General features: G+C 44.2%; 1 protein-coding gene across 2 annotated transcripts; it reads left to right on the forward strand.

Moving 5' to 3' along the window:
- Nucleotides 1–17: 17 nt before the first annotated feature.
- MRPL35 (mitochondrial ribosomal protein L35) lies at nucleotides 18–23606 on the forward strand. 2 transcript variants are annotated; one of them, XM_033951870.1, is made up of 5 exons: nucleotides 18–154; nucleotides 4760–4809; nucleotides 9355–9541; nucleotides 21224–21368; nucleotides 22817–23606. In XM_033951870.1, the coding sequence occupies exons 1-5, from the start codon at nucleotides 81–83 to the stop codon at nucleotides 23003–23005; spliced, it is 645 nt and encodes a 214-aa protein (XP_033807761.1). In that variant the 5' UTR covers nucleotides 18–80; the 3' UTR covers nucleotides 23006–23606. The 2 variants fall into 2 exon arrangements, with proteins under 2 accessions (XP_033807761.1, XP_033807750.1); XM_033951859.1 differs by having other exon boundaries at nucleotides 23–154; nucleotides 9352–9541.
- The last annotated feature ends 215 nt before the right edge of the window (nucleotides 23607–23821 follow it).

Genomic DNA, 23821 nt, shown 5'->3' on the forward strand with positions numbered 1-23821 from the left:
GCCGCCTCTTCCCTCCCTCACATGTCACTGCGGTGAACGATTCTTTTCCCCGGAAGCGGAAACGGCGGACCTCGCAAATCATGGCGGCTGTGGTAGTCTCGGGTTGCTGTCGGGTATTGGGTAGTCGGATTCCGAGGAGATGGACTGAGTTCAGGTAGGGCGAGTGTTGTTGCTGTTCATCGAGGGAAACTGGGTTATTGGCTGAAGATTTCTTGCTATTCGGTGGGATTCTGGCTAGAGTGAAGTTAGTTAAAGAGCCTTAGCTATTCTTAAAGACCTAACGTGATGATTTTCTTAAGGATCTGTGAGTGAAGTACCCTTCTGAGCTTGTATAAATTAGGGGGCTACAAAATAGGAGCTAACTGTTGGAAATGACTGTGTGTACTGAACTTCTGGGTTTAACGCAAATTTCTCTTCCAAGGAAGAGCCCCCCCCCCCCCAAACAAAACCTAATAGAGCTGGTTGTGAGTTTGAAAAACCGATTTGTAGCTCAATATTAATGTGGAAAAATCAGAAGCTGAAAAAAATTCAAATTCTTTTCAATCTCTTTTACCTTCACTCTTTCTAAGATGAAACAGGATAGTTTCTGTAGCAAAAAACATGCTCTTTCAAATGATATAAAAAACAAAACAAACCCCCCCCCCCTACACATTAGGGATATTTGAATCTGAAAAACAATAAAAATTTGCATAAAGCCATATTTTTTGAATGGTCATATCTTCAGCTTCACTTTACTGTAAAGGCTCATATTGCAAATCTTGGAAGTACCTCATGGTACATGTCTGCTGGTAAAGTTGTACCCTCAGCTGACTTACCAACCAGCAGCAGTATGGAACCAAACTTTGGCAAAAGTTTTCATTCATGAAATTTTTTGCCTACTTTGTTGACCTGTAGAAATGGAAGTACGTTAGCGAAATATTTCAAACTTGGCACAGAAACTTGCCCCAAGGTGTTGTACCAAACTGCAAAATTTCAGACTCCTAGGTAGTTTCCTTCTGCCGCAGTGCTTAAGCAAAGTTGGCATTTTAGGTCACATGAAGCATGAGAGTGGATCGATTGCTTCTGTTCAACCACACCTAGCTCCTGACCAAATTGAGATTGATCCCCAAAATTGTGCAGAGTTTCATTTGAGACCCTAGACAACACCCCTTTAAAATTTGGTTGGATTTCAAGGGGGGCAAGCGTGGGTGGTTTTCAGTATTGGTCAACTGCCAAACCTCCAAGACCTTAAATATGGCTAGATAAGCTGCCTCTTTCAAAGCATCCTTTTTGTCAGTGTGTTGATACATCATCGATCGAAGAACATTCCCATTAATTGTGTATTAGAGCTATAAACTAATAATAGATAATTAGTCCTGAGTTAAATGGCTCTCGTGTCTAGGGGAAAGCTCTAAATTACAAAGCCCAGAGAACAAACTTTCTGCTTGCTTACTTCCTTAGATAAGCCAGACCAAGGGGTTAGACCAAGGGGTTAGACCAAGGGGCTAGTGGGATTAGCGCGTCGGACATTTCATCAGGCGCTAAGCCCCGCGGCCAGCTAATAAACTAACGCCTGCTCAATGCAGGCGTTAGTGGCTAGCGCGGCAGGCGGTTTAACGCGTGGTTTTACGCGCGTTAAACCCCTACCGCAGCTTGATAAAAGGACCCCCAAGTGATGCAAATGATGCTTTTATACAGAATTTTAGTGTTTCATAGAAAAGTAAAATTCGGGCATAGAATAATGTTAAGGACTAGAGACATACAAAAATATATATTGTAGGTATACATATAGCAATGCTAGTCAACTGGGGTTGGGAGGGAGAGATAGAAGGCTGCTGTACAGGAGAAGAGGGAGGGAGGGATTGAAAGCTGCTGCACGGGGATGGGAGGAAAGGATGAAGTGCTACTGCACAGGGGGGTGAGAGGAGAAAGGAAGAATTGTTGGACATGGGATGGAGGAGCTGAAGGGAGAGATGCAACGAAGAGTTACAGAGGAGTGAGAGGGAGAAATCCTGCAAATGGTGGAGGGGAGGGAGACATGCAAATCGAATTGAAAATGCTTTCCCTGAATCAGTACTGCACGGAAGGAAATTCAAGTTGACTTTTGACCATGTTTAAGGAACTAGAGCTTTCCACTTACTGGGTCAAGAGGAAACAGAGACTGCCTCCTCAGAGATGGTTAGCAGTGAGGAGGAGTTTTGGGAGGGGGTTTTGATGCTTTTATTTATGCTACAGCAGTTAGCATTAGTGGCATTTTAATCTTCATTAAGATTTGCACATTAGCTGTAATTAATCAACAGCACTATTTATTATGTGCAGTTCTGGATCCAGAAAATTAAACTGTTCCTCCCATTTTATGTTTCATGTAAAAATTACCAAAATTATGTACTCTGAATAAGATATCTAGAGACCTCAGCAGTGCTTAGCATATGAATTCAACTTGCAGTCTTACTACACTACAATCATCATCGATCTGTAAATCTTAGCTTTATAATATTGTTAACAGTATTCTTCGGAATAATTCTCTACTTAAATTAAAAATTATTTTTGATCTCATCTTTTTAATTCTTTAAGGGGTCCTTTTGCAAAGGTGTGCCAACCGATTTAGCATGTGCTAAAGATTAGTGCACGCTAAATGCTAAGATAACCGTAGGAATATAATGGATGTCTTAGCATATAGTATACACTAATCTTTAGCTCACGCTAAATCGCTAAGCACATCTTAATAAAAGGACCCCTAAATTATCAACTGCTAGGAGACACTCTCCAACATAGATTCTATGTTTTGCCAAAGCTGTATCAAGGAATTTCCTCTTAGTTAGCCATCCCCATCATTACTGCAGTTGTCGCTCTTGTAGGGGGTGTTTCCTTATTCACACCTGAAGGTTAGGCCTCTCTGACGTCATAAAGCCTGTACCATTATCTGCAAGAAATCTTTCCAGCATGAACCATGAATGAAAGAGAAAGAAGAAAACATCTTTGCTGTTTATGCCTGATGCATTCTGGGTATGTACCAGAACTGTATTCTAGTCAAGGACATCCAGCTATGCCTACATGCTCAGTCTGTGTGAATCTTGGGGGAGGCATTGCTCCTGTGCTGTTCTTATCTAACGAAGGCGCCTCTGTTTCACAGCCTGTGCGAGACTCTATACAGAAAGGCTATTCGTCTAAATTATGTTTCTGGATTGGTCTGGGGAGGTCATCTGACGAGAACAAATAGAAAGTGCCTAATTATTAGTTAGTCTGTGCTAGGATGTGAGGGAACCTGCATCGGTGTCAGGTCAAAAGCGCGCCGAGACAAAGGCGCGCCCAGACAATTGAGCGCAGCGCGCGCTGCTGCGCCGCTCTAAATTACTGTTTTTAGGGCTCCGACGGGGGGGCGTGGGGAGGGAACCCCCCCACTTTACTTAATAGACATCGCGCCGTGTTGTGGGGGGTTGTAACCCCCCACATTTTACTGAAAACTTAACTTTTTCCCTGTTTTTAGGGAAAAAGTTCAGTTTACAGTAAAATGTGGAGGGTTACAACCCCCCATAACGCCGGCGCGATGTCTATTAAGTAAACTGGGGGGGTTCCCCAACAAAACCCCCCGTCAGAGCCCCTAAAAACTGTAATTTAGAGCGGCGCGCGCTGTGCTCAATTGTCAGCACGTGCTTTTGTCTTTTGCGCCGTTGTCTATGAACCCTTGCATCTTATCATAGGTGTCTCTGCACATCTATAATAATTAAGACCTGAGAAGTTACCTCTTGTGACTGCCTGAGAGAGAGAACCGGACTTTTATACTGGATTCCATCACATAAAGGAAACCTTTGCTGCCAACCTAATTTACAGCTTTTCCAGTGGCTGACGGGACTGTTCCTAATCAGAAGAATTTCTATATCTGCTAAGTGGAGGAAAGACACCGATTCCTTTTCGCCAATTTTGCTGAGGCCTGATCTATGTGGTGAGAATAAGGAATTCTATTGTCTCTTCAGCTGGGTTAGAGAGAAAATTCTATTGTCTTTGGGACAAGGAAGTGAAGTAGCTGTGGTGATAAGCTATATTTTAGTTGCTGCTAATCAGGAATTATTATTATAAGGAATTATTTAGAGTGTAAGAATTAGTTTTACTCATTTATCTAGCAAGTGTGGTGTGATAATTATATACTGAGTTTCATATATGTATTCAGAGACATTGTGAACAAATAATTAGTTTATTATTTACTGCTGGCTTATGAATTATATTTTTATATTTCTAATAAAGTATTTCACATAGCCAGGGTCTCTAGTCTTAGTATAAACTGGCAAAATAACGAACCTTGGGTAAGGAGATTATGGTTTTCCCTAGCATCTGACTAAAACAGGCATGTATTAGTTTAAGTAACTGATTAGTCTTCCATAAATCTTACTACACTCTTTTGCAGAACTTTTGTAAATAATCAATCATACCCATTGTATACTTGCCTATAAAGATAAGTATTATTTTTATAGATGTTGAAAGGCTTTTATTTTATGCCTATAGAAAAAATGCTTTATATAGTTGCTTCATATTCTGTTGTTGAATTGTCAGTGCATTTGCTTCTGTTCTAGAGCTGGAAATCTAAGGTGCCAAGAGGGTTTTCTTTATTGTTGCTGTTTTTCTTTTGACACACAACCTCTATTTCCCCTCTTTCATCCAACTGTTCTTATTCCCCTGTATATTTTCAGGACTCTTATAACAGCTGCTGCTACTTTTGATCTTGGGGTCAAAGCATAGCTATCCTGTTTTCCTCAACACTATCTTACTAATTTTCTTTCTACAGGCATTACTCTGGTGGTGCAGCCCTTCAAAAGATTTCAGCTGAAAAAAGAGGTAATTTTAGTTTTTGAAATTGGAATACTTTTCTATTACACTATATATTTGATCTCAAGAATGTTCTGTGTATTTTAATGTTAGCCTATAGCAGTGTTTCTCAATTTCTTCAAGCCAAGTACCCCTAAGTCTAACAAATATCAACCGAGTATCCCCCCAAGCTCCGCCCCTGACCTCACCCCCATAATAGTACTAATTGTAATGCAATTTCTTCTATTCATTTTTCATATACACACAATATAATCTTATTAATACACCAGTATTTAAGCCCATTACATTAACGGGTGCTAGAATAGATGTGTGTGTCTGCCTTTCTTTCTTTCTCTTTCTCTCAGCTTTGCCGCTTTCTGTCTATCTGTCTTTCTTTCTTTCTGTCTCTCTCTTTCCTCGGCTGTCCACCACCACCCCTGTTCAGCAGTAGCCCTTCTCCCTTCCTTTAACCTCCCCTGTGTCCAGCAGCACCCCTTCTCCCTTCATTTTACCTCCCCTGTGTCCAGCAGCACCCTTTCTCCCTTCCTTTTACCTCACCCCCTTTCTAGCAGCACCTCTTCCCTGCTCCCCTGTCCAGCAGTAGGCCCTTCCTTTTTACCTCCCCCCTGTCTAACAGCACCTCTTCCCTGCTCCCCCTGTCCAGCAGTAGGCCTTCTCCCTTCCTTTTACCTGCCCCCTGTCTAGAAGCACCTCTTCCCTGTTCCCCCTATCCAGCAATAGACCTTCTCCCTTCTTTTTACCTCCCCCTGTCTAACAGCACCTCTTCCCTGCTCCCCCTGTCCAGCAGTAGGCCTCCCTTCCTGTTATCTTCCCCCCTGTCCAGTAGCACCTCTTCCCTGCTCCCCCTGTCCAGCAGCACCCCTAACCTGCTTCCCCTGTCAAGCATTTGGCTTTTTGATCGTCTGTGTCTGCTCTCCTCTTCAAAAAAAGCCTGTTGAGGATTGTGGCCGGCTGTAGCGAACCTCGCAGGCGCTGTGCACCTCGGTAGCACGTTCCCTCTGATGCGATCTCGTGCATTAGAGGGAACGTGCTACTGAGGTGCAGAGCGGCCTGCGAGGTTCGCTACTGCCGGCCGCGATCTTCAGACTTTTTTGAAGAGGAGGGCAGACAGAAGAGCCGCTTCGGTGGACTGTATGGAGGACTGCCGCTCGATGCCTGGAGAGCAGGGAGGTCCACGCTTTACAATTGCTCTGCCAGTAGCGCGCATTTTTCCCACCTTTGTTTTCTGATGATTTCATTAGCCTGTAGTTGCACTTCCTTCTGACTGTGGATCCAATATTTATTTCTTCCTCCTGCATGCTTCCTCTCCACCAGATCTCATTCCCTTCCCCTACCAACATCTCTCTCTGCCCTTCCATGAGTCCAACTTTTCTTCCTCTCTCCTCCACCCCCATTGGCAACATGTCTCTCTCTCTCACTCACTCACTGCCCATCTGTCTTAAGAGAACCAGGCATCTCTCCCATCCCCTCTACTGACACATCCAACATTTCTCCCTCTGTCATCCCCTGGATCATGTGCAGCATTTTCACCACTGCCCACCAGCTCCATGCCCATTTTTCCTATCACCCCTCTCCAGCATAATGCCACATCTCTCCCTACATAACTAAGTCCAACATTCCTCCCCCTTGCATCCCCTTCAATCAAGTCCCTCTGTTCTCTCTCCACCACCGTATCCAACATTTCTCCCTCATCACCATATCCAATATTTCTCCCTCTCATCCTTCTCTGCCTCTCTCTTCTCTCTCTCTCTATGTCCAATTTTCCTCTTTCTTCCTTTCCCCATGTGCACCATCTCTTTCCCTCTCACTCACACACTCATGCCCAACAAGTCTTCCTTTCTATTCCCTCCCTCCTATGTCCCAAGTTAGTGCCCCCTTCATCCCTCCCTTTTGTGTCCTATGTTCAAGCCCTCCTCCCTTCCTTTTCTGTGTCGAGCTTATGTCCCCTCCATGCTTTCCAGCTTTTGTCCCAAAATTGTGCCCCTCCCATGGTCCAACGTTCTTCTTCCCCCCCATCCTTCCTCCCTTTGTCCCAGAAAGATCATGTCCCCTTATTTGTTCGAGCTGCACTTGTTGCAAGGCAGTGGTTCATACACTGCATGTGGCTGACCCACAAGCCTTCCCTCTGATGTCAGCGAGAAGGTTTCTGGGTCAGCTACATGCAGCGTGTGAACCACCGCCTGCAACAAGTGCCACTGAAGGCAGAAGGAGCGAGTGTGGCTTGAATGAGATAACTGTGAACACACACACAACCCCCGCTGACCGGAAGGCTTTCCTTTGACGTTTGCTTTGACATTGGAGGGAAGCCCTCTGGGTTGTCTTCAGTGGAAAGGGACGGGGACAGGCAGAAAGGAGGGATCCCTGGCATCAGTTTTGGTGGACAGTAAGAAGAGATCCCTGATGGTGGCTTTGGTGGGCAGGAAGGAGGAATCCCTGGCAGTGGCTTTGGTGGGAGGATGGAGGGACAAGGAGGAGTAATCCCCGGCGGCAGCTTTGGTGGGTGGGCAGGCAATATTCTCTGCTGTGGCCAGTGCCGCGTACTCCCAACAAGCAGCTCGCATACCCTGTGTTGAGAAACACTGGTCTATAGCTCTGTTCCTTAACTTTCCTTATATCAAAATATTTATTGTGTTCTAGATCAGGATTTATTTTTAGATAAATGTCTGTGAATGACAAGATATCAAAAGCAGAGAGAGAATTGTGATTCAGACTTATATATTTCCTCATACAGTTATGCCTATATCTAGTAACAACATTGCATTGATATGATATTAATAAGAATTTGGTGTAATCTTATCACACAACCTATTTTTAAGTTTGTGGTTCTGTCTAATGAATGCGAGCTCATATAAATCAAGAGAAGTTCTCAGTAACTTTCCATACTTGAACTTTAAACAAACTATTGATAACAAAGAGATATTATTTTTATTTATCTTGATGTTTCTCCGTATAGTCTCTGTATATTCTCTCTTAGGGCTCCTTTTATGAAGGTGTGCTAGGGCCTTAATGTGTGGAATAGCACGCGCTAGCCGCTACCGCCTCCTTTGGAGCAGGCGGTAGAAAACGCTAGCGCACCTTCAAAAAAGGAGCTCTTAGTCTCTCATGGATCTTGGTGAGAGGAGTTCAGTGTGTTACCATATTTTTTGCACCAAAAGCATAATACTGCCTTGGTTCCAATTTTCCAGTTTCCTACATAGCCCTGGAATTTTTTCACAATCAACAAATATATGGGTGTGAGCTTAAATTAGTTTCATCCTCTGTACAGAGTAGGCAGAACAATTCACAGTTCCCAACTACTTCTTTTCATAGGCGAGACCCCAATTTCCATTTTATGCAAACTTCTTTGAGTCTTTTAGAAAAACTAGCAGGGTAAAAATGGCAAGAATAATAGCCTTTCAGTACTTAAGTCCTTTAAAATCATAGATAAGCTTATAGAAGCTAAGAATGGAAGGAAAACATCTCTTTAAAATAAAGAAAAACATGTTTTAGTCTAGGCCTCAACAAATCCCAGGTACCAGATTTGCCATGGCACTTAAAAATTACACTCAGGTCCTAGGAATTTTTGCCCCAACTGGCAGTGTGGATTTGATTTAAATCATAATTTAATCACTAGTCAGAAAGACATGATTTACCGTATATCATGCCCGTGATATTATGAATAGATTAATGGAATTCATTTACCACAAAATTTAAACATTGCATGAATATATAGCCTCATGCTACATAATTTTAAAAACTAATCCTTATTTTAAAACTAATCCTTATTTTATGATGCATCTTAAATAGAAAATTAGAATTTTTTTAAATAAAATGCTTTTTTTTTAAGGAAAAAAACTATTAAATCAAAAAATCTGATTTTCATATTTAAAAATTCAATTTTTTTATTTTAAAAAAATCATTGATTTATATCCACCCTGCCCACTGGTGGTTTTAGTTGTATTGCTTCAGAAAAAGGCATGTTTCATACTGCTGGGCTATGACTCAGCTCACTGAAGCTGATGCAGAAGGGCTTACAGAATTGCAGATGTCTAAGTTCATCCCTTCTGCCTTGAGTGTAATACTGTGCCATGCAGAAAGCCAAATGTATTTAAACTTTATGCACAGAAAACTTGCAACTAATGGGGAGAATGTGCCCAACAAACACATGCACACAAAGGTTTCGCAGAAAGTGGCTCGATGTATACATTTCCAAAAGAAAACAGAAGTGCCAACAAGTGCCTGTTCTTTTATGCCTAAATGAGGATTATATTTAGGAACAGAAGAACAGGCACCGAGGTGCATGTTTATTTTTTGTTATGTTCGGACATATGCAAGTTTTGTTATCTCCCATCTGTCTTTTGAAATTTGTAACCAGAAAGAAGCACATGGAAAAGTAGATAATGATTGTCCAGATTGGTCTCTTATTTTAACTTACATTGCTAATGTAAACCTCTATGATTCTCTTGAATTAGTGTCTGCTTATTCTAACCTTGTTTAATCTTGATCATAGTTTGCATAAACTTCTGATTGATTGTAGCATTTACACAGTTATTTTGTATTTCCTTTTTTCAGCAGGATTGCTAAAACCTTTAGAATATTTGATTCCTTTGACCTACAGTGGAATTTCATACGGTGGACGACTTGTCTCTGGGTTGTCCTCTCTCTTTTTCAAACCAGTTCAAGCTCCTATTTTTGCAGCTACAAAATTGATATCTATTACAAGAAACTCAACAAACAGACATAATGCATCAGTCATTAATAGGTAGGTTTTACCCAGTGAGCAACGTGCCTCACAAATTACTTAAAAGAAGAAAAAAACATTCTCTGGAATATTTGCAAAATAAGTTTTTCAATAAACTCATCTAATATTGATATAAAGTCAGTTTGGTTCCTATGAAGATAATTTATTGATCAGATGTTTACTAAATTGTATTTTTGCAATCTAGCATTAAAATATTTATCTGTTTTAATTGGGTGGTGCCAAGCTTGATAAAATTGAATATATAAATCATGTTATTGGAGATATCAGAGTTATAGTGAGCCACTTTAGAATTTCAGCCCTTAGCTGGTTGGATGGAGATTTCTTGATTGTCGTCATGGATTGTAGAAGTTCACTCTGCAGGATCTAGTTGTATTTTAACACCTTGGATATTTTTTTAAACATTTTAAAGTGAACTTGTAAAATGCTTAGGACCCTAGAGCATCCCACCTCAATGGCTTCTTGAATTTATAGCTGCTATTTAGCAGCATAAGAACATAAGAAGTTGCCACCACTGGGTCAGACCATTGGTCCATCGCGCCCAGCGGTCCGCTCCCGCGGCGGCCCGTCAGGTCTATGACTTGTAATGTGGTTCCTGTCCATTTCTGTAACCTACCTCTTTTTTTTATCTGTAACCCTCAATCCCCTTATCTTTTAGGAACTTGTCTAAACCTTTCTTGAAACCCTGCAATGTGCTCTGGGCTATCACAACCTCTGGAAGCGCGTTCCATGTGTCCACCACCCTCTGGGTAAAAAAGAACCTCCTAGCATTTGTTCTAAACCTGTCCCCTCTCAATTTCTCCGAGTGACCCCTTGTGTTAGTGGTTCCCCACAGTCTGAAAAATCTGTCCCTGTCCACTTTCTCTATGCCCCTCAGGATTTTGAAGGTTTCTATCATGTCTCCTCTAAGTCTCTGCTTTTCCAGGGAGAAGAGCCCTAGCATCTTCAACCTGTCAGCATACGAAAAGTTTTCCATACCTTTTATCATTTTAGTTGCTCTCCTCTGGACCCCCTCGAGTACTGCCATATCCTTCTTGAGGTACGGCGACCAGTACTGGACACAGTACTCCAGATGTGGGCGCACCAATGCACGATACAGCGGCATGATGACTTCCTTCGTCCTGGTCGTGATACCCTTTTTAATGATACCCAACATTCTGTTCGCTTTCTTTGAGGCCGTTGCGCACTGAGTTGATACTTTCAATGTTGTGTCCACCATCACCCCCAGGTCTCTTTCAAGGTTGCTTACCCCTAGCAGTGATCCCCCCATTTTGTAGCTGAACATCGGGTTCTTTTTCCCTACATGCATGACCTTACATTTCTCTATATTAAAACTCATTTGCCATTTTTTTGCCCACTCTTCCAGTCTTGTTAGGTCTCTTTGCAGGACCTCACAGTCTTCCGCGTTTCTAACCCTGCTGCAAAGCTTGGTGTCATCAGCAAATTTGATAACCTCACATGTCGTCCCCGTCTCCAGGTCATTGATGAATATATTGAACAGGATTGGTCCCAGCACCGACCCCTGTGGAACTCCACTCGTGACCCATTGCCAGTCTGAGTAATGGCCCTTTACCACCGGCCTGTAGTTTCCCGGGTCACCCCTTGATCCCTTCTTAAAGATGGGCATGACATTGGCTATTTTCCAGTCTTCTGGGATCTCCCCAGTTTTTAAGGATAGGTTACATATTTGGCTTAGTGTATCCGCTATTTCGTTTCTCAGTTCTTTTAATACCCTTGGGTGGATGCCGTCCGGACCTGGTGATTTGTCGCTCTTCAGTCTGTCTATCTTTCTGAGAACATCCTCTTTGTTTTCCTCTAGTTGGACTAGCTTCTCATCAGGGTCTCCGTTTATGTGCTCCTCGGGTTCTGGGATATTGGATGTGTCCTCTTTCGTGAAGACTGACGAGAAGAACTTGTTTAACCTGTCAGCTATCTCTTTTTCCTCCTTTACTACTCCCTTCCTGTCTCCATCGTCTAATGGTCCCACTTCCTCCCTGGCTGGTTGTTTCCCCTTCACATACCTGAAGAATGGTTTGAAGTTTCTTGCTTCCCCCGCCAGCCTCTCCTCATATTCTCTTTTTGCTTTCCTATCCTCTCGGTTTGCTTTCCATAGCATAAACAAAATCTTAACAGCAGAGACGGAGCATGTGCCCAGTAGCAACTGGCTGAGCAAAATGGAGTTAAGCCAGTGTGAGTTTTGGGTGCTCTTGAGAGGCTATATTACTCAAAAGCAGGCACTGCGTCTTCATTTTTCTTGCATCCAATGTCATGTCACAAATATTTTCTCCACTGCTCTCCTATTTTCATTTTTTTGGACAAAAATTCTTAGTTGGCAAGAGTCATGGATCTACACATACCTTATTTTCCTTTAGGAGTGATTCTTGCCAAAATAGAAGTCACAAGGAGCAGTGTGGGTTTGAACCCACAACCTCAGGGTGCTGAGGCTGTAGCTTTAACCACTGCGCCACACTCTCCCACACTGTATATATTTTTTGATTGTTGCCGGGAGGGGGGGAGGTAGAATAAAACCACCTGATAATTTGTTTTTGGAAGGGAGTCAGGTAGTGGGTACTGGGGACGATTTTCAAAGGGGGTGGGAATAATACATTAATCACTTTGTGGCAGTTTAACCTTTTTGTCAAAACACACTACAGTTTAGTAATTCTCTGATTCTACCTTATTTGTGTGAATTGCTTGAATAAAATATATTGAAAATAAGTTGAGCTTTGTGCTTCAGTGTATGTATTTTCACTGGTGTAAACAATTGTCAATATTTAAATTTCCCTTTTTACCAAAGCAAATAATAGCCCCCTCAATGGTTGTTTTTTTTCTCCTTACTTTAATTCTTGAAAAAATTACAAACATGCCATTTTCTACTATTAGAACTTAAAAACTCTTTGCTTTTTAGCAAGCATGAAGATTGCTTCTGTGGGGGCACAATTTACAATCCTTTGAGCAACACCACCCCTTCTCCATTGTGAAATTGTATTTCACTCCAGAGAGGTCTTCAGTGGAGGAGGAAGAAGCTTCTACAGGAATTCAAGACTGCAGTGGCCAATCTTCTTATATCCCTATTAAGTTTTTCATACAGCCTACTGGAGCCAAACACTCTAGTCACGCCCCACCCATTACCTTTTCACTGAAGTAGAGCAATCTTGCTCCAGCTCCTGATGCAGCTGTTTAGTCATCAACCTTTCACCTATAAAGATGAACATTGGAGTTGGTTCTGCCTTGCACACCAGAAACTAAACTTGCTGACCTTTGCTTGATGCTCCTTCTGCCCCACTAAGCTTAGCTTGATTTTCCTTGGGGAGGAAGGGTAAAGGCCTTCAAAATCCTCTTAGTTAGAAATGGAGATAGTGAATACTGCGGATGGATAGACTGGATGGGCCATTTGGCTTTTATCTGCCATCATGTTTCTTTGTACAAGAGAATGGGGAGAAAAGCTGAAATTTGGTCTTCAGGGATCTTTTGTCTTCCTAGAAGAAAATGCCAATATTCTGTATCGCCTGGTAGACTGGTATAGTCCTTATGAATGGGTTTATGCCTCTCTGCTACCAGCAGGTGGAGACTGAGAACAAACTTGTACAGTGGTGCCTCACACAACGAACTTAATCCGTTCCAGGAGCAAGTTTGTTATGTGAAACGTTCGTTGTGTGAAACGCGTTTTCCCATAAGAATACATGTAAAACAAAATAATTCGTTCTGCAGCCCTGTTGTCCCATAAGAATACCTGTAAAACAAAATAATTCGTTCTGCAGCCCTACATTTCCCTCCCTCCACCTCACCTCACATGCAGAGCCTGCCAGCCTTCTCCCTCACCCAGCGGCACGATCTGCAGGAGGCTAAGAACTTCGGGAACTGGGTCAGTTCCCACTGCAGCTCCATGTGACTCTAGGCAAATCACCTGACCCTCCAGTTGTCCTAGGTCAGTGGTCGGCAAACCGCGGCTCGCGAGCCGCATGTGGCTCTTTAGCCACTTGAGTGCAGCTCTGCACTTGCCTAGGGCCCGAAACTGTCAGAAGGGTCCCAGGGCTGGCGTAAGAGGGCGTAGATCTAAGGCGTAGATCTAAGGGGCCCTGCGATCCAAACTTCTTTATTAAACACCTAAATTTTCCTTTTCAGAGGGACCCCGACATGGCAGCTGTTCTCATAAACTGCCGGTAGCTGCCCCGAAGCTTTCCCTTTGCGGCGATCTGCCCTATCAGAAACGGGAAGTTGCAGCAGAGGGAAAACTTCGGGGCAGCCGCAGGCAGTTTGTGAGAATGGCTGCCATGTCGGGGTCCCTCTGAAAAGGAAAATTTTGGCTGGAGAGGGCAGTGATCTCTTGCCTTCCCTACTGCTCCTCCCCCGTACTGTCCAGCTTTCCCTCCCCTGCTGGCCAGAACTCCTCATCTTTCCCCCAAGAAATTCAACAGTTTTCCTTCCTCCCTCTTCGGCTGTACCAGCAGGTTAGTTTGTCTGCACAATATTCACTGCTGCTGTGCATCAGCGGGTCTGGCTCCCGGCACGATCTCAAAAAGCTGTGCACGCGCAGCTGCTGGAGTTGATCAATGTTCTCCTCTCCTGCAACTTCCGGTTTCCGGTTGCGTCAGAGGAGAAGATTGAACAACAGAGCATGCGCGCATGTGCTGCTCCCTGAAAGCGTGTGGCTGGCCGAAAAAGAAAGCCGGAAAACTCGGCATCCAAGGTAAGGTGAGGGTGCTGCTGTTCCCGGCTCACATTAGGAAGCGGCGAGAGTAGTTCCGCCCCCCCCCCCCCGGGCCCCTCGGGCGACTTCGTTGTGTGAAACGAAGTTCGTTATAGGGAGCAAGACAAAAAGTTCGTTATGCGCAGCGTTCGCTGTGCGAGGCGTCCGTTATGCGAGGTACCACTGTATATCAGTATAACTTCCCCTCTACCAATTCAGTCTTCCTCAGTCTCCATTAAAGCAGGTGGTAAGACTAATTCGGCTCCTCCTCTTAGTACTGTTGGAATTTTGTTTTGGACTCCTGGGTTCCCCTTTTATGCCGGATAGAGCTTGGACAGGTCCTGTTTGGGGATCTGTCCGTCCTTGGAGGTGTTAAACCCCGACGGGTCTCTTGCTGGGTCCCTCTCCCAACCTTCCTCCATCTACCCATATTTTTGGAGAGGTGCCTCAGCTGGCGGCCTGACCCCCTGATTGGTCACCCTCCAGCTTTGAGAGCTGTGGGGTCCGTTCTGTAAAAAATTTTTAAAAAATCCTGAGGTGTGCCGGTCTAAAGGGCTCATTTCCCTTTAAAACTTCCTTTTTACTGTGTTTCTCAACTAACCAGCACTTTTTTTTCTTTCAGCTAGGGCAGTTTTCAGCACAATGAGCACTTTTAAAGGGAAAAAATGCTCATTGTGTTCCAGACACGAGACACTCGTGGCTGACCTGTGCAAGCAGAGTGCAGGCCAGAGCAGTGGGGCAGCCTCGTTGGCAACAACTGCCAGAGGCAAGAGCGCCCTGCTGATGATGCCTCGTGAGTCAGCTTCATATCACGGGGAAGCCTGTGCTTCCCCCAACGCCCACGCGGAGCAGCTGGGGATTCCCTTTTCGCATCGGTCAGTTCCTTGGCATCAGCGTCGGGGAAAGTCACAGGCTTTTCAGATGCGGTAGGCCGCAGGAGCTCTGATTTTGGCAGTTTCAGGTCCAGTTTCAGCGGGAACCTCCTTCTTCATCTCAGTTACCTCAGGTGATCTTCCCCCTGTTCTGAAAATATAGGAGCAAGGTATGGCAGGGTCCCCAGCTGGGGCAGGGAGTCCCTTGGGGCCGCCGGGGGTCTTTCCACCTCAATTTTTGTTAGCACTTTGTAAAGCTTATGTGCTGGCGGTTGGAGGTTCTGCATCCACCTCAGGGATCTCGGGGGAGGAGGGGGGGTGGTTCCCCCGACGTTTTCCCCCATGCGGCCCCACACAGCGGCGGTTTTGTGCCCTTCTACTTTCTCATCCAAACACCCGAGGGACTCTTGGGATGAGGATTTTTTGTCCAGAGGAGCATGATGTAATTGAGGAGGACCTGGACCCTAGGGGAAATTTCCAGGATCCTCTTTGGGGGTTGGATTCCGCCAGCAAGGGGTTCTAGCGTCTGTGGTACGCATTTTTCAGCAGGATGAGCTTCATGAGCTAATTCTTCAGGTCTCCTTGGTTTTGCACTTTGAGGATACCATGTCAGAGCCCCCGCATACGGTGGACCCCTTGATTAAGGGGATCCGCTCTGCTTCCCGCTCTTTTCCTATGCATCAAGATATTCGGGATATGCTGACTCGTGGCAGGTGCCGGAAGCTCCCTTTTGTTTTGCGCGCTCCATGGCCCACCTGTATCCCATTCCTGAAGGGGATAGGGACACTCTGAAGTCGCCTGTGGTGGACACTGTGGTCTCGACCATCCTAAGAGGCATATCGTGCCTGTTGAGGGCGGTGCGGCCTTGAAGGACCCAGAGGAGCGTAAGTTGAAGCCCCCCTTAAACAAGAGTTTTGATGTGACAGCTCTAACTGTCTAGGCGGTGATGTGTGGTGGGCTGTTGGCTTGGGCATGTGCTTGCTGGGCCGAGCATGTGCTCAAGCGCGTGATTGCAAAGATTGAATTGGGTGCTTATTATCTTTCAGATGCCATGTATGACCTCTTGCGAGCTTCTGCCAGTCATTGAAATTTGCAGTGGCAGTTCACCATACCTTGTGGCTTCACGCTTGGTCAGTGGATTCAGCGTCCAAAGCTAAGTTGACAAAGTTTCCTTTTAAAGGATCTTTCTTGTTTGGTGAGGACCTGGACAGGTTGGTTCAGACTCTCACTGATTTTAAAGTGCCTTGTTTGCCTGAGGATAGGCCTAGACCGCTGGCTCGAGGTAGCGCTCGTGTGGGCGTGATTTCCACCGTTTCCGCCCTGGTTGAGGGGCTGCCACTTTTCAGTCTCCTGGGCACTTTAGAGGCAGGTTCTTCCAGCGTATGCTGTCCTTGCGTGGGGTGTGGGTTGTGCCCCCACCGGGTCCCTGCTGCCCGTCCTGCCCAATGACTCCTTGCTGGCGCCCGTCTTGGTTCCGGTGGGCGCCTGGCTGAGGGATTTTTATCCAAAGTGGGCAGACATCACGTCCAATCGGTGAGTTCTGGAGATGATTAGAGATGGTTATGCTCTGGCGTTTGCCTGTTCCTTGCCAGATTGTTTTCTCGCTTCTCCCTCACAAGTGGCATGGAAGCAGCAGGCCTTTCACCAGACCCTTCAAAGATTGTTAGATCTCCATGTGGTGGTTCCAGTTTCCCCGGAGTGGGGCACAGGTTGGTACTCAATTTTCTTTGTGGTTCCAAAGAAAGAAGGGACCTTTCGACCCATCGTAGATTTGATGGTGGTCCATAGGGCTCTCCACGTGCCTTCCTGCCGCATGGAAACTCTGCGGTCTGTGATTCTGGTGGTTCAGCCGGGGGAGTTTCTGACCTCTTGAGATCTGACCGAGGCCTACTTGCACATTCCTATTCGGGCCTCCCATCATTGCTTTCTGCGCTTTGTGATCTTGGGGCAACACTTTCAGTTCTGTGCACTTCCCTTTAGTCTGGCCACGACCCTTTGGATGTTCACTAAGGTGATGGTGGTCATTGTGGCAGCGTTGCAAAAAGAGGACATTCTGGTTCATCCCTACCTGGATGACTGGTTGCTTCGAGCGAAGTTGTTACTGGAGAGCACCCGCTTCACGGCTTGGGTAGTGGAGTTTCTGCAGTTGCTGGGATGGGTAGTCAGCCTTGCCAAGAGCCGGCTGTCTCCCTCTCAGCATCTGGAGTATCTAGGAGTGCTGTTTGACACCTCCATGGGGAAGGTCTTCCTTCCGGAGGCCCGGGTATGCAAATTGCAATCTCAGATTTGCCTGCTTATGGCATTCTAGTGTCCTCGGGCACAGGATTTCATCCAAGTCTTGGGGTCGATGGTGGCTTCCCTCGATGTAGTGAGGTGTTTGCGGGCCCACATGCGTCTTCTTCAGTATGCTCTTCTTCTGAGGTGATCACCTCAGAGGCACAGTCTGGGTCACCCTGTTCCGCTTCTGGGCTTAGTTCGGTGGCAATCTTCGTTAGTGGCTCCAGACCCCCCATCTTGTCCAAGGGGCGAACCTGGATCAGCCGCAATGGATGGTGCTGCTCATGGATGACAGTCTTCTCAGTTGGGGAGCTCAGTGTCTAGATCACTTAGCTCAGGGAACCTGGTCCACGGAGGAGGCTTCTTGGTTGATCAATGTCTTGGAGACCGGAGCTATCCGTCTGGCGTTGCTAGCCTTCCAGTCCTTTCTGATGGGCAAGTTAGTCAGGGTTCTGTCGGACAATGCCACAGCGGTGGCCTATGTCAATCATCGGGGGGGGGGAGGGTCCCAGGAGCAGTTTGGTGGCACAGGAGGCAGCTCTGCTTATGGTCTGGGCGGAGTCGCATCTTCTGGAAATATCAGAATCCCACATAGCTAGAGTGGAGAATGTTCAAGCGGACTTCCTAAGTTGTCACATGCTAGATCCCGCAGAGTGGTGTCTCAGCCTGGTGGCCTTTCCGTTGATAGTGCAGTCTTGGGGTCAGCCCCTCATGGACCTGATGGCCACAAGTGTCAATGCCAAAATGCCCTGCTTCTTCAGTCGTCACAGAGACGGTCAGGCCGAGGGTCTAGATACTCTAGTTCAACCATGGCCAATGGAGGGGCTGTTGTATGTGTTCCCTCCGTGGCTATTAGTAGACAGAGTTCTATGGTGTTACTCGAGAGAGTTCAGAGGAGAGCGACACGACTGATTAAGGGGATGGAAAGCCTTTCATACGCTGAGAGATTGGAGAAACTGGGTCTCTTTTCCCTGGAGAAGAGAAGACTTAGAGGGGATATGATAGAGACTTACAAGATCATGAAGGGCATAGAGAGAGTAGAGAGGGACAGATTCTTCAAACTTTCAGAACATAAAAAAACAAGAGGGCATTCGGAAAAGTTGAAAGGGGACAGATTCAAAACGAATGCTAGGAAGTTCTTTACCCAACGTGTGGTGGACACCTGGAATGTGCTTCCAGAGGACGTTATAGGGCAGCGAACGGTACTGGGGTTTAAGAAAGGATTGGACAATTTCCTGCTGGAAAAGGGGATAGAGGGGTATAGATAAAAGATTACTGCACAGGTCCTGGACCTGATGGGCCGCCGCGTGAGCAGACTGCTGGGCCCAATGGACCTCAGGTCTGATCCAGCGGAGGCATTTCTTATGTTCTTATGTTCTCCGCATAATTAGACATCCGAGCCTTGTGGTTCTCGGGGCATTGGATTGGCCCAGGCAGCGTGGTACGTGGATCTGGTGAAGCATCTGGTGGCGGATCCTTTTCCTCTGCCTCTCTTGGACGACCTTCTGACTCGGGGTCCCATTCCCATGTTCGATCTGGGTCCCTTCTGTTTTACAGCTTGGCTCTTGAAAGGGGTCTTCTAGGTATAATGGGGTATTCAGATAAAGTGATCTCAACTCTGTTAGGGTCCTGGAGGCTTTCTACCTCTCAGGCTTATGTGAGAGTTTGGCGTCTATTTGAGGAGTGGTGTAGTGCACATGGAGTGGTCTCTTTTTGCGCTTCCCTGCATAACATCTTAGAATTCTTGCAGGATGGCCTAGACATGGGACTGATTTGGTCTTCTCTCCAGGTTCAGCTTGCGGCCTGGTCAGCCTTTCATAGGTTGTTGAAAGGTCAGCGTTTGACTGCCATTCCTAATGTGATTCACATCTTGTGGGAGGCCAGATTTCTCAAGCCTCCCGTACGACCCTGGGATCTGAATCTGGTTCTGTCAGTTCTAGTGTGCCCTTCCTTTGAACCGTTGGGCGACTGCTCTTTGAAGGACCTTGCTCTTAAGCGGTCTTCTTGGTGGCCATTACTTCAGCTAGATGTGTTTCTGAGCTGCAGGCTTTCTCTTGTAGGGCTCCCTTTTTGGAGTTTTTTAGGGAGCGGGTTGTCTTGAGGCCTGTTCCTTCCTTTCTGCCAAAGGTAGTTTCTCCTTTTCATGTCAATCGGGCAGTGGTCCTCCCGGTGTTGGGTAGCTGGGAGGGCTCTTCTGAGCAGAGACAGTTGCGCAAGTTGGATGTCAGTCGGGTCCTTTGCTCTTATGTGCAGAGGACCCAGGAGATCAGGAAATCAGATCATCTTTTTGTCCTTCTAGCGGGTCCTCATAAGGGGTTATGGCACTTCTAAGGCTACTATTGCGCACTGGATCAAGGAGACTATTGCTTCCGCTTATCTTCTGAAGAAGCCTGTTCCAAAATTTCTCAAGTCTCATTCCACTAGGAGTCAGGCAGCTTCTTGGGCAGAGTCTTCTCTAGTGCCTCCAGTGGATATTTGCAAGGCTGCAGTTTGGTCTTCTCTGCATTCCTTTGTCAGACACTACTGTGTGGATGTTAAAGCGTGTCGGGACACGGTATTCGGTGCACATGTTCTGGTATCGGTCCTTCGGGGGTCCTATCTTTGATGGGTACTACTTTGGTACAACCCATTCGTAAGGACTATACCAGTCTACCAGGCGATATAGAAGGAGAAATTAGGTTCTTGCCTGCTAATTTTCTTTCTGTTAGCCTGTAGACAGGTATAGTCCCCCACCCTATCTGTCTTTATGCGGTAATTGCGGGTTTTGGTTTCGCTTGCATGCAGATTTTGTGTTTTCTGTGGGTTCTAGTATTTTTCTAGGGGAGAATTAAGAACAGCGGATATGGTTGACTGGTGAACTGTGGGGATGTTTTCTATTCCAGGATTAAGTTTTTTACACTCCTGTTCGGAATGTGTTATAATCTCTTCAATTGAAGTCTTTCCTAGGTTCTGCTTGGCTATTCGGCAGACTGGATTGGTAGAGGGGAAGCTATACTGATATACAGGTTGTTCTCAGTTTCCACCTGCTGGTAGCAGTGAGGCATATAACCCATTCGTAAGGACTATACCAGTCTACAGGCTAACAGAAAGAAAATTAGCAGGCAAGAACCTAATTTCACCTTTGTCTCCCTAGAAAAAAATGCCATTATTTTGTATCTGATAGGCATGTAAGATAGAAAACAAGAAATTATCTGTGCAATTGTTTAGCATCTGCTTCATATCATTCCATATGAGCTAGTATATCCCTCTTACCATCAAATGGGAAGACTAAGAAACAACTAGTGATGTCACTGTATTAAGCCTTGTGACCCTCAGTAATTCCTCAGCAGATGGTAGGTAGGTGCCTGTGCAGATCTGTTCTTGTGGGCCTTTCAGGCTAACTAGAAGGAAAAATAAAGGAGAGAGACGTCTTTGGTGGGGGGGTGTTGTGTGCTCTTTTGTGGTCTGTCTGCTCTGTGGCTCGAGTGTCTCAAGCACTCCATGCTGTGTCTCTCCCTCCTTCCCTTCTGGTCACATTGAGATGTATGGTTATTTTAGATTGTTATTTAGATACTAAAATTTGTTTAGCATTTAGCCTACCAATGAACCCCTATCAAGCCCCATCTCTGTTTTACTGCTTCTATATTGGCTCATTTATTCACTTGTAGGAAGAGAGTGGCAGATATGAATTTATACAGCTGAAGAACCATTAACACGAAGTGCAGAGAAAGAGCAGCTGGCCTTAAGGCAGGGAAGAGGATATGGAGTTTTCTACGTTAAAACTTAAAAAAATAAATAAATATATATATATATAATGTTTGACACATTTCCGGAACCTTTAATGTTAATTTCTTTTTTTCTTTTCAGTATGACACCTCTGCTTTCTGGTATTTTTTACCAGCCAATAAGAACCCTCACTTACTTTGGTTACCGAAAAGGAAAAAGGAAAAGTGTGAAAGCTGTTGTGAAAAGGTTTCTTAGACTGCACTGTGGTTTATGGTTAAGAAAAAGGGTAAGATATTAAGCAGAGCAATATAGCATTTTTCACTGTGTTTCCTATATCAAAATTTTTTGTGTGTTTTTCTTCACTGCTGTGCTTATACAAGGTGTTCATAGTGGTTAGAACCTAGAACAATATTGGTTTATCAGTCTTAAAACTTTCATAATTGGTGGCTTGATTTTTTTTTCTTATAGCAGTATTTCTCTTTTGAGTATAAAACAAAATATTCCTCCTTGTAGAGATGTAAATGAAAGCTTGATTTACAGTGGCTTTGCCTGCTTCATATGAATATTTTCTGTCTCTATAATTTCCAATTATGTTATATCCCTTCCGGATTCAGTACCCTAGGTGTGCAATCCTGTCCTGCAATCCGGGAGTTGCAGAAGTCCAAACACTTTTCTGAGCACATGCTCTTCCCACCTTGGAGAGAGAGTTAGAGCTCCCTGCATTTCAATTCCAAAGCCAAGCAACCTGAACAAATCCATGACAAGGAAGGGGATACTGGGGAAGCTCACACCAAAATACAGGTTTAGTGAGAGAAACAAACGATTCTGTATAAAAAAAAATACTCTCTGCACTGAAAATGTTTATATTTATACCTTATTGTAGCAAAGACATAGGTATAACATTGAAATTGCTGGATTGGAAGGAAAACCTCAGGTTCCTGTTTGCTGCTAGCTATTTTGACTTAGCTTGCAAACCAAGATGGGACCATCCTCATTGGTTAAAACCTCTCCCTACTATTTAACTTTAAACATTTAAATTCTTAAATGCTGATCTACAGTCTAGTACTTAGCTACCTTAAGGTATAATTATAAAAATTTTCAGTGCAGAGTATTTTTGATAACAGGTACTGGGGAAAAGCTCCACAGCAACATAAACAATTTGTGAACTAGTCTGCTCTGCAAAACATGAAAACAAGCAATAAACAGGCACAAAGGCAACACAGATAAACATTGAGGACCAATGTAGAACTAATCTGCTGTATGTAAAGTGCAACCACGTGAGATAGCCTTCAGTCATGCATACTCACAGAAGTGAAAAACTTTCCACAGGATCTGCCAACTGGCTTGGAAGATCCTGAAGCCTGGAAGGAGAATAAGCGAGGCAGAAATCAGGCAAGTGAGAGGGTAGGCAGTACTGAATCCTCCAGGGACTAACAGAAAGAAGATTATCGAAGATGAAAACCTAATCTTCCATTCTGTTATGTCCCTTCCAGATTCAGTACGCTAGGTGACATACCAAAGCAATTGCAGCATCTAGGGAAGGACAGAAGAGCCTATACACATTTAACACTGCAGAACAACCATATAATAGAAATGTGATAAATATGAGTACATAACAAACAATACCATAATAAACATCATGGAAGAATATTCAAATAACATAAATATAATACGATGTCAACATAATACCAATAATACTATGCATTTAGTGTGTTTTATTGTGGTCTCCAACAGGCTGGCTACAAGAAGAGTCTATGGAAGAAGAGTACTACCAGAAAGAGACGCTTACGACAAGAAGTGTTCTGTAATAGAACCCAAAGTAAATTGCTGGATAAAATGACCACTTCCTTCTGGAAGAGAAGAAACTGGTTTATCAATGATCCCTACCAGAAGTATCATGATCGCACCAACCTTAAAGTGTAGACACTGCCACGTTACTAGTTATGTTTCTTATCATACCACTGCTAACAGATAACCCCAGTCATAGATTTTAGGCACATTGAACTTGTGAAATATATTGCTATTCAGTGGTGTGAGCTCTGCTTTTAGTAAAGCTGATAGTAGGAGAAAAGATCATTGAGTTGAAGTTATTAATTAGAGAAAACATTAATCTATAAAGCGTTTCTTTTTTTTTTTTTTTTTTTTTTGATGTTGTAGAATAAATTTAATAGTTTTGGAGTGTGGAAAAAATTTTTTTTTTTTTAATAATTCTTTATTCATTTTTAATTTCTTACATCAAGTGATAAATATATAATACATATAATATTCAATAAACACTTGAATATCCAACAATATTTATTTTAATATTAACATATAGAAAACCCCCATTGTAATGAATTATAAATCATCTATTCTTATATTTATGTACCCACCCTAACCCCTTTATATGTTCTATCCTTGTGCTATGATATCTGATCTTTAGAAAAATAAGCCAATGGTCCCCAGATTTTATTAAATTTTTTAATATACCCATGTTGTAACGCTATTGCTTTTTCCATTCTATATATATGGCAAATAGAATTCCACCAAAAAGTGAAATTTAATTTTGTATAATCTTTCCAATTTTGTGTAATTTGTTGTATGGCGACCCCTGTTAATATCAATAAAAGTTTATTATTATTTGCTGATATTGGACTCTGTGTTCTCATTGCTGTTCCAAATAAAATTGTGTCATATGTAAGTCCAACATGATTTTCTAATAATATATTAATTTGGGGCCAAATTGTTTTCCAGAAAGCA

Source organism: Geotrypetes seraphini, chromosome 1, assembly GCF_902459505.1.
Source record: "Geotrypetes seraphini chromosome 1, aGeoSer1.1, whole genome shotgun sequence".
Taxonomy (NCBI): domain Eukaryota; kingdom Metazoa; phylum Chordata; class Amphibia; order Gymnophiona; family Dermophiidae; genus Geotrypetes; species Geotrypetes seraphini.

Excerpts from the sequence above, each read along its gene's own strand:
- MRPL35 (XM_033951859.1), top strand. The coding sequence starts at position 81 with ATGGCGGCTGTGGTAGTCTCGGGTTGCTGTCGGGTATTGGGTAGTCGG. Across the intron at positions 155-4,759 it reads AGGAGATGGACTGAGTTCAG|GCATTACTCTGGTGGTGCAG; the intron begins GTAGGGCGAGTG and ends TTCTTTCTACAG. Across the intron at positions 4,810-9,351 it reads GATTTCAGCTGAAAAAAGAG|CAGGATTGCTAAAACCTTTA; the intron begins GTAATTTTAGTT and ends TCCTTTTTTCAG.